This window comes from Bufo gargarizans, chromosome 1, assembly GCF_014858855.1.
Source record: "Bufo gargarizans isolate SCDJY-AF-19 chromosome 1, ASM1485885v1, whole genome shotgun sequence".
NCBI classification, from domain to species: domain Eukaryota; kingdom Metazoa; phylum Chordata; class Amphibia; order Anura; family Bufonidae; genus Bufo; species Bufo gargarizans.
The window spans coordinates 397,608,969-397,625,442 of NC_058080.1; the positions used below are offsets into that span (position 1 = coordinate 397,608,969).

Below are 16,474 nucleotides of genomic sequence, written 5' to 3' on the forward strand. Positions count from 1 at the left end.
TGCGGACTGGGGCAAAGTCATATTCTCTGATGAAGCCTCTTTCCCATTGTTTGGGGCATCAGGAAAAAGGCTTGTCCGGAGAAGAAAAGGTGAGCGCTACCTTCAGTCCTGTGTCATGCCAACAGTAAAGCATCCTGAGACCATTCATGTGTGGGGTTGCTTCTCATCTAAGGGAGTGGGGTCACTCACCATTTTGCCCAAAAACACAGCCATGGATAAAGAATGGTACCAAAACACCCTCCAACAGCAACTTCTTCCAAAAATCCAACAACAGTTTGGTGAAGAACAATGCATTTTCCAGCACGATGGAGCACCGTGCCATAAGGCAAAAGTGATAACTAAGTGGCTCGGGGACCAAAACGTTGACATTTTGGGTCCATGGCCTGGAAACTCCCCAGATCTTAATCCCATTGAGAACTTGTGGTCAATCCTCAAGAGGCGGGTGGACAAACAAAAACCTACTAATTCTGACAAACTCCAAGAAGTGATTATGAAAGAATGGGTTGCTATCAGTCAGGAATTGGCCCAGAAGTTGATTGAGAGCATGCCCAGTCGAATTGCAGAGGTCCTGAAAAAGAAGGGCCAACACTGCAAATACTGACTCTTTGCATAAATGTCATGTCATGTAATTGTCGATAAAAGCCTTTGAAACGTATGAAGTGCGTGTAATTATATTTCACTACATCACAGAAACTAATGAAACAAAGATATAAAAGAAGTTTAGCAGCAAACTTTGTGAAAACTAATATCTGTGTCATTCTCAAAACTTTTGGCCACGACTGTACATCATTTACCTTTCTAGCAGATCAGAAAATACCTGCAAAAATACCTCTTCTTTAATTTTATCATTTTCATCATTTCATCAGAGTGTGCCTGCAGTCTGAGATGTTGTTTTTGTGAGTCACAGTGGGATATTAATTTTTGTTAAAATGTATCACATAGAGTACTGTGTACAGTTCTGGGCTCCTGTAAACAAGGCAGACATAGCAGAGCTAGAGAGGGTCCAGAGGAGGGCAACTAAAGTAATAACTGGAATGGGGCAACTACAGTACCCTGAAAGATTATCAAAATTAGGGTTATTCACTTTAGAAAAAAGGCGACTGAGGGGAGATCTAATTAATATGTATAAATATATCAGGGGTCAGTACAGAGATCTCTCCCATCATCTATTTATCCCCAGGACGGTGACTGTGACGAGGGGACATCCTCTGCGTCTGGAGGAAAGAAGGTTTGTACACAAACATAGAAGAGGATTCTTTACGGTAAGAGCAGTGAGACTATGGAACTCTCTGCCTGAGGAGGTGGTGATGGTGAGTACAATAAAGGAATTCAAGAGGGGCCTGGATGTATTTCTGGAGCGTAATAATATTACAGACTATAGCTACTAGAGAGGGGTCGTTGATCCAGGGAGTTAGTCCGATTGCCTGATTGGAGTCGGGAAGGAATTTTTAATTCCCCTAAAGTGGGGAAAATTGGCTTCTACTTCACAGTTTTTTTTTGCCTTCCTCTGGATCAACTTGCAGGATAACAGGCCGAAGTGGATGGACAAATGTCTTTTTTCGGCCTTATGTACTATGTTACTATGTTACAAGTTTGGAAAACATTACATTTGAGGAAATGAATCAGGCATGGATTTTCACATACCAGCAGCTATTGCCAATGAATAGAGCTGCTACTGCTGACAGTGGGAACTGGCTTTTTTCCACCGGCTCAATTATTTTGTTGTTTGTGTCCATCATGTTCTATACTGTGCTGCTCCTTGTGCCACTACCACTAGGGTCCAACACAGCCCCAAATCATCTGTCTTGTCTAATATGTTCCATACTGTGCTCCTGTTGCTGCTGCTGCTACTACCACCCTACACAGCTGTACATCTCCTACCTTGTCCCTTATATTCCATAAAGTATTGCTGCCACAGCTACTACTGCTCTGGCTCATGCTACTACTACCTCCACACGGCTGCACATCTACTTTGTCCATCATGTTCCATACTGCACTGCTTCTGCTGCTGCAGCTACTATTACCTGCTAAGCAGCACATTACCTGCCTTCTCCATCATGCTCCATACTGTACTGCTGCTGCTGGGAACCCTACAATGGATAGCATAACAAACCTGGAACTGCTTCCAAAAAGGGATCATTTTTTTGATGGCTTTTGAAAAAAATCATTGCTTCTTCACTTTCCAGAATGATCATTAATTATTTAAAGTAACTACACCTGTTGCCATTCCCCAAAAAAGAATTATTTTGTAACCACTTGTTTTAAACAAGCCAGTGCTTCTTCCGATACCACCGTAGGTGTATAAACACCGGCAGACATTTGCCCCAAAAAGGGATAATTTTCTGCCTTTTTTATTTTACAAAACATAACAAATCCAACAGTTCAGTGTGTTTTTAAACAGGCTATTTGATACCACCGGCTACCATCCATTTAGCCACTGCCATTTATGTTGCTGTCACTCTGACATTACTAATGCTGTCTTGGCATTAAATAGCTTTAAATGGGGTGTCATACACACATTTTCAGGCCAACAGGGGCACTGAGTCGGGTCAAATTTATTCAGAAGGAATCAAATCTGACTGCCGAATCAAATCTGACTGCCGAATCAATAGAATCAAAACCGAAATGAATTTCAGGAAATTCACTAATCTCGATACATGACTTGTGTGATATAATTCTCATAGAAGAGAAGCTGCCTTTAACAGCTTGATCCCATATAAAGCAATTTAGTAAAACATATATAGCAATTGTCATATAATGCAGCATGTTTATTTGCATGTAGATGTTGATTTCCACAAGATACAATGTGATATGTTGATATGTCTACCTCTAAATATATAGAATATAATAAATATATCATATTCACTTCCGACAATGGCATTGTAAGCACAAGAACCAAAACCTGCCAATCCCTTGGGGACAGTCCTGCAAAACCAGTGGGTCCATTTATTTAACTGTGCACAATAACCCCTTGTAGAGATAACAATGCTCTCATATAGTTGACTGATACAAGCTGAGCTGTCATTCATAAAGTGTCCCCTGCGGCTTCTCTCGATGAGAATCCTGAAGGGTGGGTTTTCTGGGCCACTTCTGTCAGAATCTCAAAGGAAACATGGCAGAGAGTGTGGGTCTGACAGCTCGGCTGCTGAATTAGGACCATTTGCATGCTAATTTTCACCATGCTTAGCTCTCTGGCAGATCTGGAGCAAGGAACGGCCTCTGCATGTTTAGAACAATGCTTGACTGATCTAGCTGCGTTAACGAGCAAATTATGGTAATTTTGTTATTACAAATGCATAGAGATTTCCAAAGAGTGGAGAAATGCACTGTTATTCTGCTCTGCTTTTTCTCTCTCTTCTAAACACTGAACCTTTTGTTTATTCACACTTTGCGTTGCTTACTTATGTTTAGATAGCTGTAATGCTTTACTATGCTATGGGTTTTTTCTTTTACTTTCAGTATGTAACCATGAAAAACTTGCTATTTAATTGCTACCCTTTGATTTGCTCTTTATTGACCAGCAAGGTATAATATTGGTATTTTAAATCTACCATATAACTTTAATGCAAACGATTAAGAGGGTCGTTTATTAAACAGAAATACGGCTATATTAGGCATATTTCTGGTGCAGATTGCTGTGCAAAGGTCCTCCCTGCTCATGCCAGATCTAAGTGGGGTTGGCGTGGGCGGAGATGTGGCTCATTTGCCGTTTTCTACGCCTGCTTACATTTAGAAGCAGCAGTAGATCTAGTTATGTAGAGACCGACACCTCTTCATAACTCCGACAGCCCACCGTCTGCAGGGGTCTAAAACGCCGGTCTTAATGAATGTGCCCCTAAATGCTTTGTATGAGGAACAATGGCTGCTGACATGGCATTGTTTCCACCAGGAAGAGACATTTCGGCTATTAATTAATCTATGAATAGTAATATAGTGACGTAGGGGGATGCTTACTAATCTATTTATGCCACGTGGCATAAATTGGTCACAAATTTTGTCCCATGTCATTTGTGCGGTAAAATTTGCAACATTTCCTCCTTCACTCTCCTTTTAGAGGCGGAGAGAAAAGGGAGCGTGCCATGGGCAGGGAGTGGGTGGTACTGCAGGACCGCCACATTTATCTTTCTTCACTCCAGTTTACTGGTGTGAATAAAGTCTTAAATCTATGGCAAATAGGAGGCTGCCGTAGATTTAAAGGGGTTGTCCGGGTTCAGAGCTGAACCAGGACATACCCATAATTTCACCCAGGCAGCCCTCCTGATGTTAGCATCGGAGCATGTCATGCTTTGATGCGCTCCCTTGCCCTGCGCTGGATCACGCAGCGCAAGGGCTCTTTTATTTACAATAACACACTGCCGGGCGGAGGCTTTCGCCCAGCAGTGTGTTCGGTGACGTCACCGGCTCTGATGGGTGGGCTTTAGCACTGCCCTAGCCGTTTTACGGGCTAGAGCAGCGCTAAAGCCCGCCCATCAGTGCCGGTGACATCACCGGGTTCACTGCTGGACAGAAGCCTCTGCCTGGCAGCCCCATGGAGAGCCCGGTACATCACCGGAACTCCAAAAAATGCCTTTGCCCTGCACGATTTAGCGCAGAGCAAAGTACAGCATTGGAGCATAAACTGCTCCAATGCTCAAGTCAGGGGGGCTCCCTTTAAGTTTTTCGCACGGCACGTCCAGAGGAGGTGCCAAATATATGAAAGGCGTGTGCCTCTGCATAAATTTGGAACATCCTTTGGCAGTATAGACCATTCTTGATATATGTCCCCCATAATTTGTAAGAATGAAAAAAAGACATCCGTCCATCCAATTCAGCCTGATATCCTACAAAGTTGATCCAGAGAAAGGCAAAAACCCTCATGAGGTAGAAGCCAATTTTCTTTACTTTAGCGGATAAAAAACTCCTTCCCGACTCCAATCAGGCAATCAGAATAACTTTCTGGATCAACAAACTTTCACCAGAATTCTAGTAAATATTTGAAACAAGCAATTACCAATAATACCTATGTGAATATAAATTGTTACATATTTGTCTGTTTTTATATAAGCTTCATGTTATACAGAAAAACAACCCCTCCTAAGAATGTCTGCTGTACATTACAAGCATTCCCAGAAACTCCACATTTTGGGAAAAACTGTGCCTGCTAGCATGGCTACAAATATAAACATAGACTGACAGCCAAAAGTAGCTTGCAAGCTACCTTCAATGAAAGGTTGTCATTATGGTTTATTGGGCAGCTGCCATCAGCTGTGTTGACAACCTTTCAATGACTTCAGATTAGATTCATACTTCTTTTGGCTGTCAACATAAGAGAAGTGCTTGCTGGCATATCTTCTGAACCTTTTCCAGGACTCAGGGAAAATAATAATAGTAAAATGTTATTCTAATTTGATGTTCCACTTTAAGGTGTCAGGGCCAACATCAATAACCCTTCCGTTCTTATTGTTTAAAAATAAAATTTTGTTTCAAACTGTAGATATTAATCCATCACATTATAAAGCAGGTATTGTTTTTTGTAGGTGTATGCCTTTTTCTCATTTCAAAAAACATTACCATGAAGACAGTCCCAGGCGATCTTAATTGAGTTCATTTTGAAGCATACCTGAGTTTTAAAAAAAGTTTACATAATGGCTGTGCTTCTTTGTACAGTCATAACTGTGAAGGAATGTGTCTCTTTTGAGCTGTTTCTAATGTCTTTATCAGCCTAAATTATTCCTGTTTTAGCTGCACTGCTAGATGCATTTCACTCAGAAGCAGGAGGCATATCCCTTCTTTGAAATCTGCCACCACTGTACTGCTTTGACGTCTTTTTCCTTACTTCTCACTATAGTTTTTTTTAGCTTCAGAGCTCACAGAACAGATAAGGAGGGATAAACTACACTTACAAAAAGGCAGGAGGCTCCTCTGCTCTTCAAAACCTGTGTAGAAGCAGTTCTTTTATCAGGCTCATAATCTTATCTAGTTCTGACATGCCCCCATATCAGTTGAGCTGTCACTGTTATTATGGATGTATCTTGCCTGACAACAGGCAGTGGACTGCAAATTAGGTGTGGAAGTGAGACCCCTAGTGGCCATGACTTTATAGCTTTTTTTCAGGTGGATTTGTATCGCCCCAGAGGTGCATTAACACCTTCCGAACCCCTCTACTATCTCCTATGGTTAACCTAATGTCACCCTATGTATTGATTTTCAGGGCCTGCAACATGTGTATTTCCATTTCCTTGCAACGGTTATGTTCAAGTGTAATATACCTGGTTCACCAGCAGATGGTGGCATAAAGGGCAGAGCTATTTTACCTAGAATGGAACCCTTCTTTCCATTCAAGTACTCTCTCTAAGAGAGGGAGAATTTTAGCTAGTTTAAGTTAGTCTAGCTTACCCACTGCTAGGGGAAGGCTGTGTCCAAGCCAGCTAGAGCACCTTCAGCTCTGCTGGACATGGAGGCCGAAACTTGGAGTCTCTGAAGCCAGGAAGAAAGTTCCCTGGACCAAGCTAGATACAGATCAGCCTACCAAGTAAAGTGCAGCCTAAAGAAGAAGCTGAGTTCCATAGCCAGCCTGTCAGTACAGCAGAGCCAGAGAGCAACAGATGTAGCAGGGCCAAGTGCATTTGCCTGCCAGAATTTATCCGAAAGCCTGCTGCTAACCAAGACAAAGTTCGAAGGTTGCTTCCTGATGAACGTTTATGCTGTTATCAACTTCAACATAAGGTCTGGACTCAATTTATTTCATCATCCTCTTCATCAACTATCCCTTTTTATGCATCAGAGCCAACACCTGGGGTTCCAATGTATCCAAATAGGAGCACCGTGACACATGCAACACCATTAGTGACATTTAGGCCACCCTACACAACTCTGGCATTCTGACACCTGGGTACCATCCAACACTACATCACTAAAAGAGGCCCTGTGCCCTTGTAGCTTCATTGCAACTGGCATCACCACAAAGCGAGAAACTGTTGAACCCTCTTAAAGGGACCTAAAGGCACTGCAGATACAGGCAGATTTTTTAAATGAAGTGATTTAGAAATTTTCGTACACTATTCTCTATTAAATGAAATGGTGTGAAAGTACAGTGACTCTTTAATGTTCCTATTTCAGATGCAAAATCCTGATCCCACACAGTTCTACTGAACCATACTTAGAATAGATAGGGCTCTGTGGAAATATAAGTTTAGGTCAGTAGAACTATGAATTCTTCCCAAGTATTTGAAAAAAAATCTCACTCGGTAGAATTTCTTAAGATTTGTTTCAATAGGAAAGAGATTTAAACTAAAGCACTTTTGATTTCGGTAAATTCATTTCATACCTGTATCGAGTTTCTTGGACAATTTGGATAAATCGTAACCAATCGAATTTTATGAAATTTGCTCATCTCTAGTCCAGGTTTTGCAGTCATAATATGAAAGACTCAAGAATTTGAAGGACTTGGGGGCTGCTACCAAAAACAACCAAAAGCAACATTTCCCAGCTTAAAGCTAGAAGTCTTATATTACAGGGCTATATGTCGTTATATATGTTTATCATTTCCATAGCATATATTAGACTCTATCTGTTATACTGGGATCATGGCCATAAGTTGGAGCTCTTGGGCCCTATGAGAAATCTCTAACAAGGCCCCCACCTAATATATTGTAATACAATGGCAACATGCTTTGCAGACATGTGACAACATGTGAACCGTATACATTCAATTTGTTTTTTACATTTTTCAGATACAGACTTCTCAGTATATCTTGCTACATGTGTAATTGCAAACTCACCAGGCACCATTCCTGTCAGCGTTGGAGCAGAGTAGCTGCCCTGTCCAGCAGGGGGGACGTGTGGAGGGTATCCAGGGAGGGTTGTGCTTGCCAAATCACGACCTAGAGATTAAAGCACAGCAAATTAAAATGCGAAAATGCGAAATCTCACAAATGCCAGGCATGCTTTTAGATATCCCTTATAAATGTTGGCAACCAGCTGCTGCCAAGGCTAATAAAATCATTGGATGCGTTTAAAAAAGCATAGATGCTGAGAATAAGAACAGAGGGGCAGATTTATCATGAGGGGATTTTTTTAAGTCAGCTTTGCAGGAGTTACACCAAATTTATCAAATCTCACACACTGGGGAGATTTATCAAAATAGGTTCTAAGGAAAACTGGCTTAGTTATCTATAGCAACCAATCAGACCTTTCATTTCTTAGAACTTGATCTTCTTGATCAGAAGGTCAATCTGATTGGTTGCTATGGGTAACTAAGGCTATTTTCACACTGGCGTTTTGGCTTTCTGTTTGTGAGATCCGTTCAGGGATCTCACAAGCGGTCCAAAACTGATCAGTTTTGCCCTAATGCATTCTGAATGGAAAAGGATCCGCTGAGAATGTATTAGTTCAGTCTCCATTCTGCTTTGGAGACGGACACCAAAAGCTGCTTGCAGTGTTTTGGTGTCTGTCTGATAAAACTGAGCCAAACAGATCCGTCCTGGCACACAATGTAAGTCAATGGGGACGGATCCGTTTTCACTGACACAATCTGGCACAATAGAAAACAGATCCGTTCTCCATTGACTTTCAATGGTGTTCAAGACTGATCCGTCTTGGCTATGTTAAAGATAATACAAACGGATCCGTTCTGAACGGATGCAGATGGTTTTATTATCTTAACGGATCCATCTGTGTAGATCCATGATGGATCCGCACCAAACGCGGGTGTGAAAGTAGCCTAAGTCAGTTTTCCTTTGCACCTGTTTTGATAAATCTCCTCCAATGTTTGATAAAAATGGTGCATCTTTAAGTCTACCATTTCTGTCTTGACATATTTCTCCATTTTCTACAGTACCCCTTTACTGGACTAAGAATGCAACAATTGTTTGATGTTTTAAAAAGTCTCAAATTATGAATCTGGCTTAAATAAGTTTCACAGATGACCATGCCAACTTTCTTGCCCACTTTTCAAATTTTGCCGCAACTAAGCCCAAAACGCCACAAAGTCCTATTTTACGCCTTTCCAAAGCCAGAAGTAGAGGACTTCATAGATTGCCTTCATAGTTTTGCCACTATACAAATCAGTAGTGAGAATATTGTGTACAATTTTGCCCGCCGGTCTATAAGAAGGACAGTAGACTGTTGAAGTAGAGAGAATGCAGATGTGGTCGAACAAGGTAATGGGTGAATTTCAGTACCAAGACAGATTATCAAATTTGGGATTCTTCTGTTTGGAAAAGAACAGCTTTGAGGTAATATAATTATATTGTACAAATATATAAATAGCCATAATAAAGATCTTTCTAATTAACTTTTTATACGTAGGCCTGTAACCATAGAAACATAGAAGAATGACGGAAGAAAAAGCCAGTGTGGTCCATCTAGTCTGCCCTTTTATTATTTCCTTTTTATTTTTCTCTTAGTATAAATACACGTTTATCCCAGGCTGGTATACATCAGATATTCTAACCACTTGTGCTGGAAGTTTGTTCCAAGCATCTACCACTTTTTCTGCAAAAAGAATATTTTTAAACACCTCTGATCTTGCCACCAACTAATTTCGGGTTGTTACCCCTTGTTTTATCCTTATATAAATATATCCTTATATTAAATAGACTTTAAAGCTAAAGCCTACATCTAAAATTGGCCACATATTGAAGATATTTGTAATCTCTCCACTAAAGATTTAATGTTGAAGATGTTCTTCAAAAACATTTTCACCAAACAGCTCCTGTTTTATTTCTCCTAATAAGCTGAGTGGTGAATATTTGCTTTCTCTGATGAAGCCCTGCATTGTCCAAGAAGATATTTGTGCCGTCTATAATTACTGAGGCAGCAGGCACCCATGAACAGTATTAACAATGTCTCTGGGCAGCATGGGACGCACATGCTGCTTGGCTTCCAGCTAGACTCTGTAAATATATAAAAATTAATACACTTTACTCACAGAGATCCAACTCTTCGCCCAATTATTTTAATGCATGGCATAGATGGCACAAAGCCCATTTGTAACAACTTTGTTATCTTAATTAGTCCCCACCACGTTAAATCCAAGGGCTTCATGCCCATTCTATGAGCTAGGTAATGCCACAGGTGTGGGCATGAAATCAATAACGAGGCATGGCATTCGCAGAGGGCATATGGGTCAGGCAGAACAGGCCTTAAATTAAACATTGATAAGCAGAACACAATTATCCATCACGTTTAAGTGACTGCATGAAATTAGCAGCCAGGAGAATGTGTCAACCGGAGGAAAGAATTCGCAGTAAAAATTGTGAAACTCGGGATGTCCACTGTGACTCTTGCTTAAAAAAGCTGCAAGTACCGTAATCTGTTATACAAGCCATAAAATTCAGATTAGGAGAAGCACAATAATATTGTCTCCCCAGGTGTTGCTCTCCATTATGGTAGATTGTTTTTTTTCTCTGCCGCTTTGCTATGTATAGCGCAAATACACAACGTACAAATCATGCATAGGTAAGTTGGAGCACAGTGGAGGTAGTTGTCATTTGCTTCATGTTCTCAACCTTTAATACATCTTTTTCTTTCCAATATGCAGTAAAATAAGCCAAGCACGTCACATAAAATTGAAATGCCCATGTTGTTAGATTACAACCAGCGAGTGTGCTGTGAATAACACCTGCAGGGTGCACATGGGGAGACAATATCTACCTTTTATTTTTATGACAATGAAACTGTAAGTAGATCTCAGTCTTCTGTTTCTTACTTTAGTAAAACTGTGACATTTTCTCAAACATAAGCATTTAGAGTGACAGCTAATGGATAGCAATATATGTTGGCAGATGCAGTAATCTTATGTCCAAGGTTGGGGTCATCCAGGCAAATGTTGAATAAATTAGGTATGATGTTCAGCCATATTTGGTTAACCCCTTCCCGACAACCCAAATAAGTTTACATTGGCATTTGGGCATTTAAAAATGGCAACCGCTCGTGTGCAGAGGAGGCGCCATAGTCGCCAGGTGCCTGCTGTTATAAACAGAAGGCACCTGGGACTAATGTATGTGATGTGGCAGGGCTCCATAGGAATACAGTGTAATTCTAATAGACTCCTATTATAGAAGCAATCTAATGATTGCTTGCTTTAGTTCCCTAGGGGAGCTATTAAAAAGTGTTAAAAAAAAGTTTTTCAAATATTTAAAAAAATATTACAATTTGAATCACCCACCTTTCACCAAAATTAAGATACAAATACTTAAATAATAAAAAAAAATGACATTATGGGCATATTATTAAAATATACTTACTATTAAAATATTTATTCCATACGGCAAACAGCAAGACAGAAAAAATTCTAAATGGCCAATTCACTGTTATTTGGTCGCTTCACCTCCCACAAATAATTGAATAAAAAGGGATCAAAAAATCATATAAACCCCAGAATTCTATCAATGAAAATTATAGATCATCCTGCAAAAAATGATGAGGGTTAAAATATTTTAATGCAAAGGGAAAATTTGTTTTATTAGATTTATGTAATAAAAACTATACATGTGGGGTATCATTGTAATCGTAATGACCCAGAAAATAAAAGTAACAGGTCAGTTTTAAAACCCATAACTGTGGCAGAATAGTGTTGTTTTCTTTATAATTCCACACCATTTGGATTATTTTTCCCACTTCACACCACATTGTATGCAACCATAAATGGTGCTGTTAGAAAGGACATCTTGTCCCCCATACGGCTATGTGAATGCAATAAGAAAAAAGGTATGGCTTTGGGAGGGCTGGTTGTAAAAAAACCTGAAAATTACCTGGTCTTGAAAGGGTTAATATAATTTGCTTTATATAATTTATAGTTCATTTACACTTCCAGAACATGTTGAGTTCTTTTATCTATTACTATATGTGAATATTTGTACTATAAACATAGCACAAGCATGTGCTATTTGTGGTTTCCATGGACCACTCACGTATCCATTGACATGTGAATAAGGCCTTATTGTATGTTACCATATAAGTTTATTTGCCAAATTGGCATACTTAATACACACAGTCTTCACATAGCATATACAATGATCAGCCACAGCATTAAACCACCTGTCTAATATTGTGTAGTTCCCACTCATGCTGCTCAACCAGCTCTAATCCATCAAGGCATAGACTTCACCTTTAAAGGTGCCCTGTGGTATTTGGCACCAAGTCAATCTCAACTTGCTTTTCCAATAGATCACACGGATGCTTGACTGGATTGAGATCTGGGAAATTTGAATGCCAAATCAACATCTTGCATTATTTATCATGTACCTCAAACCATTACATTAAGACTGGAGGTATTATCCTACTGAAAGAGGTATTCACCATCAAAGGGGTTATCTGATTTCAGAAACATCCTCCCCATGTTCCGGGCCCCTCACAGGTTATATACTTACCCTGCTCTCTGCACCGCTCCTGGTCCCGGCACTGCCGCCGCTGCTTCTCCCTGCACACCAATGAAAACATCCGGTGTCGTTAAGGGGGAGCAGCCAATTGCAGGCGGGGACGGGGTCGAGCCTCCCTAGCATCGCAAGTGATGCTAGGGAGGCTCGTCCCCGCCTGCCATTGACTGTTCCCTCCGAACACCGGATAGTGCGGGGACCAGGAGCAATCAACACTTGCCTGCAGATAAGCTGACCCTGCAAAAGATTGTAGGTGAAGGCCTGCTGGTGAGCTGACCCTGTAAAAAATATGTGAGGGCCTGCTGGTGAGCTGACCCTGTAAAACATTATATGCAAGGGCCTGCTGGTGAGATGACCCTTAAAAGATATGAGGTGCGGGCCTGCTGGTGAGATTACCCTGTAAAAGATTGTAGGTGAGGGCCTGCAGATGAGCTGACCCTCTAAAACATTATATGCGAGGGCTTGCTGGTGAGCTGACCCTGTAAAAGATTGTAGGTGAAGTAGCTGACCCTGTAAAAAATTATATGCGAGGGCCTGCTGGTGAGCTGACCCTGTAAAAGATTTACGGTGCGGGCCTGCTGGTGAGCTGACCCTGTAAAAGATTTACGGTGCGGGCCTGCTGATGAGCTGACCCTGTAAAAGGTTGTAGGTTAGGGCCTGCAGGTGAGCTGACCCTCTAAAAAATTATATGCGAGGGCCTTCAGGTGAGCTGACCCTGAAAAAGATTGTAGGTGAAGGCCTGTTGGTGAGCTGACCCTGTAAAAAGTGAAAATCATGAGAGGGGCGCGGGGGAAACTCCAGACCAGAACGTACAGAAAGCCAACATCTACTAACTCCCTACTAAATTGGAACAGCCACCATCCCCTTCCTTTGAAAAAAGGCATCCCTACTGGACAGTACCTACAAATGAGGAGGAACTGTTCCACATTGAGGGAATATAAAGTGCAGGCTGATGATCTACGTGAGAGGTTCAGGGAAAAAGGCTACCCGGAATCGACTCTCAAAATAGCCTACCAAAGAGCCCGTTTGAGGAGTCGAACGGAACTTCTCCACCCTAATAAAATAGAGAGAATGGATAAGCAAATTCGCCTGATAGGTACCTTTGATGGGGCCGCAAGAGAAGTGCGTGAGGTGTTATCCAAACACTGGTATATACACTCACCTAAAGAATTATTGGGAACACCTGTTCTATTTCTCATTAATGCGATTATCTAGTCAACCAATCACATGGAAGTTGCTTCAATGCATGTAGGGTTGTGGTCCTGGTCAAGACAATCTCCTGAACTCCAAACTGAATGTCAGAATGGGAAAGAAAGGTGGGCTACAACAGCAGAAGACCCCACCGGGTACCACTCATCTCCACTACAAATAGGAAAAAGAGGCTACAATTTGCACAAGCTCACCAAAATTGGACTGTTGAAGACTGGAAAAATGTTGCCTGGTCTGATGAGTCTCGATTTCTGTTGAGACATTCAAATGGTAGAGTCCGAATTTGGCGTAAACAGAATAAGAACATGTATCCATCATGCCTTGTTACCACTGTGCAGGCTGGTGGTGGTGGTGTAATGGTGTGGGGGATGTTTTCTGGGCACACTTTAGGCCCCTTAGTGCCAATTGGCCATCGTTTAAATGCCACGGGCTACCTGAGCATTGTTTCTGACCATGTCCATCCCTTCATGACCACTATGTACCCATCCTTTGATGGCTACTTCCAGCAGGATAATGCACCATGTCACAAAGCTTGAATCATTTCAAATTGGTTTCTTGAACATGACAATAAGTTCACTGTACTAAAATGGCCCCCACAGTCACCAGATCTCAACCCAATAGAGCATCTTTGGGATGTGGTGGAACGGGAGCTTCATGCCCTGGATGTGCATCCCTCAAATCTCCATCAACTGCAAGATGCTATCCTATCAATATGGGCCAACATTTCTAAAGAATGCTATCAGCACCTTGTTGAATCAATGCCACGTAGAATTAAGGCCGTTCTGAAGGCAAAAGGGGGTCCAACACCGTATTAGTATGGTGTTCCTAATAATTCTTTAGGTGAGTGTAGGTATAGAGAGAGAGAGAAAAAATGGGAGGGTTAATCCAATCTAATGGAGGATAGCAAAAAGATAGGATATAACTAGAGGCGCCAGTGGATGGAGAACAAGAAAAAAGCAGTGGTAAGAAAGAACCAGTGTATCAGGGTAGGCAGCTGGAAGGGGTGTCAACACTGAAAGAATTCAGTGTGTATAGGGAGTAAACAAAAAGACTTTTCAAGTCCAAGAAATTACACCCCTATGAGAAGCGCCAAAACCCAAAGTGCATATCATAGAAAAAATTAGTTATATAAACACTAGACATTCACCCTAATTAGGGTGACTAAAAGGTAGAGGGGTGAGTAAATGATAAACACACCACTAAAGCGTACCTATAATTAATAGGTGGAAATAGTCACATAAAATAGCCACATAAAATAGCCGTATAACGGTATGTTAAAATAGCCAAGGATAATAATTATTAACACACTTCACAGGGGGGTGGCCAGCTGGATAAACTCAAGACACCAGCATGGACCATAAACCCCCCAGCCAGGAGCGCCCGTAGAGTCTTCAAAACTGATGGTTGCCCAATAGGATGGAAAGAAGGGAACTTTGGCTTCTTTATTAGTGCATAAAAGGCTCAACGCGTTTCGGGGTATGCAAACCCCTTCATCAGGAGCAGGTACAGATAAAAAAATGCCTGTGATTACAGATTAAAAAATGCGCGGACCAACCGCGCACTGAGAAGGATTGGCCGCAGCAAAGGGGCGGCATTAGCAGTGCCGTTCCCGATCATGTGATCCTAGATGGTGACGTGAGTCCTCTCGTGACTAGTTACGTCATGACTCACGTGACGGATCATGTGACCTTAGGGGCGGAGCCAAGTAGACGCGCAAGGCTTAAAAAGAACGCCAGCGCGAACAATCGTTCCCCACTGCCACACGCAGGAGAGGAGCGGACCCAGGAAACAAACATACTCGGCAAGCTAAGTACACTCTGTTTCACTTACAGGATTGTTATTTACTTGCTAATGCCGGCAACTGTGGCTGGTACAAGCGCTTAATTTGTGTGTTCTGTTTGAAGTCCGGGTATTTATTGGTCCCCTGATGATCTGGCATACAGCCAGTGAAACGCGTAGGGACATTTATTTGCCTTTTTTGTCTGTCTGCCCCAGGGCGTGACTGGTCCTTTTTGTTTCCGACGAAGCTGGGCAGTCACTGGTTAACCTTTTAGGGACACCTAGGGACAGACGGAGAGGGGTGAAGTTTTAACAGTCAGGATATAGGGACACTTCAGGGGAAGAGACTCAGCATCTGTCTCCCTCTTTTATTCTATCCTTTTAAATCCTAACTCACCCTCTGAGTGAGCCAGTGAACACACCTCCTGGCTGCCATAAAACTAAGGTGGCAGTTGAGTGTTACCTCCTATAGAGGTTTGTTTTGATATAAACTTTTTGGGCCTATTATTTTAAAAAATTACTAATAGTTAAGGCTGCATGCAGCTTGTAATTGTGGGAGGGGCCAGGCCCCCTTCTTAAACCCCCTGCTCACAACCCTCATTGCCGCGCTCGCTCCTCCGTTTGTTCTGTGACTCACGTCACTTCCGGTAGGTATCGCCGTCAGGTAAGTTGCGCCGCCCGCCTCGCACCGCGTGTCCCCGGTCATCACGCTCCCCCTCCTCCTCAAGCTCGCCGTCTCGGGTCTCGTCGGCGCCACAGCCTCGCACACCGCCCCGATCCTCGCGGGCTCCGGTCCGCCCGTACTCTCGCGAGAGGTCGGGCCCTGCCGCGGATGGGTCCCGATCGCAGCGGCCGGCTGCCGTTCTCTGCGCCGGCTGCTGGGAGATGGAGGGAGGGGGGGGGGCGGAGGAGGAGCCCCGACCGCTGCCATGGCTCCCTCACACAGCCGGGCGGCACGCCAGCCGCCCACGCCTCCCCCACGTTTCATGTGAATTGTCTTCGGATGTTTATGCAACGGCACCAGGTTAGACTAGGCGCATACTGTGAAAAATGTTTCCTTGCTGCATTTTTATTTTTATTTTGTGATGTTTGGGCAAATTCCACATCTTAGTTGAATGCCACAACAG

General features: G+C 42.3%; 1 protein-coding gene across 5 annotated transcripts in view; it reads right to left on the minus strand.

Moving 5' to 3' along the window:
* The window catches only part of PAX5 (paired box 5), a 269,099-nt gene that overhangs the window by 46,255 nt on the left and 206,370 nt on the right, over positions 1 to 16,474 (minus strand). For all 5 annotated transcript variants that reach the window (XM_044270849.1, XM_044270841.1, XM_044270823.1 and 2 more), the window contains one exon: positions 7,761 to 7,862. In XM_044270849.1, coding sequence (XP_044126784.1) covers positions 7,761 to 7,862 — 102 coding nt within the window. The remainder of the gene's footprint in view (positions 1 to 7,760; positions 7,863 to 16,474) is intronic.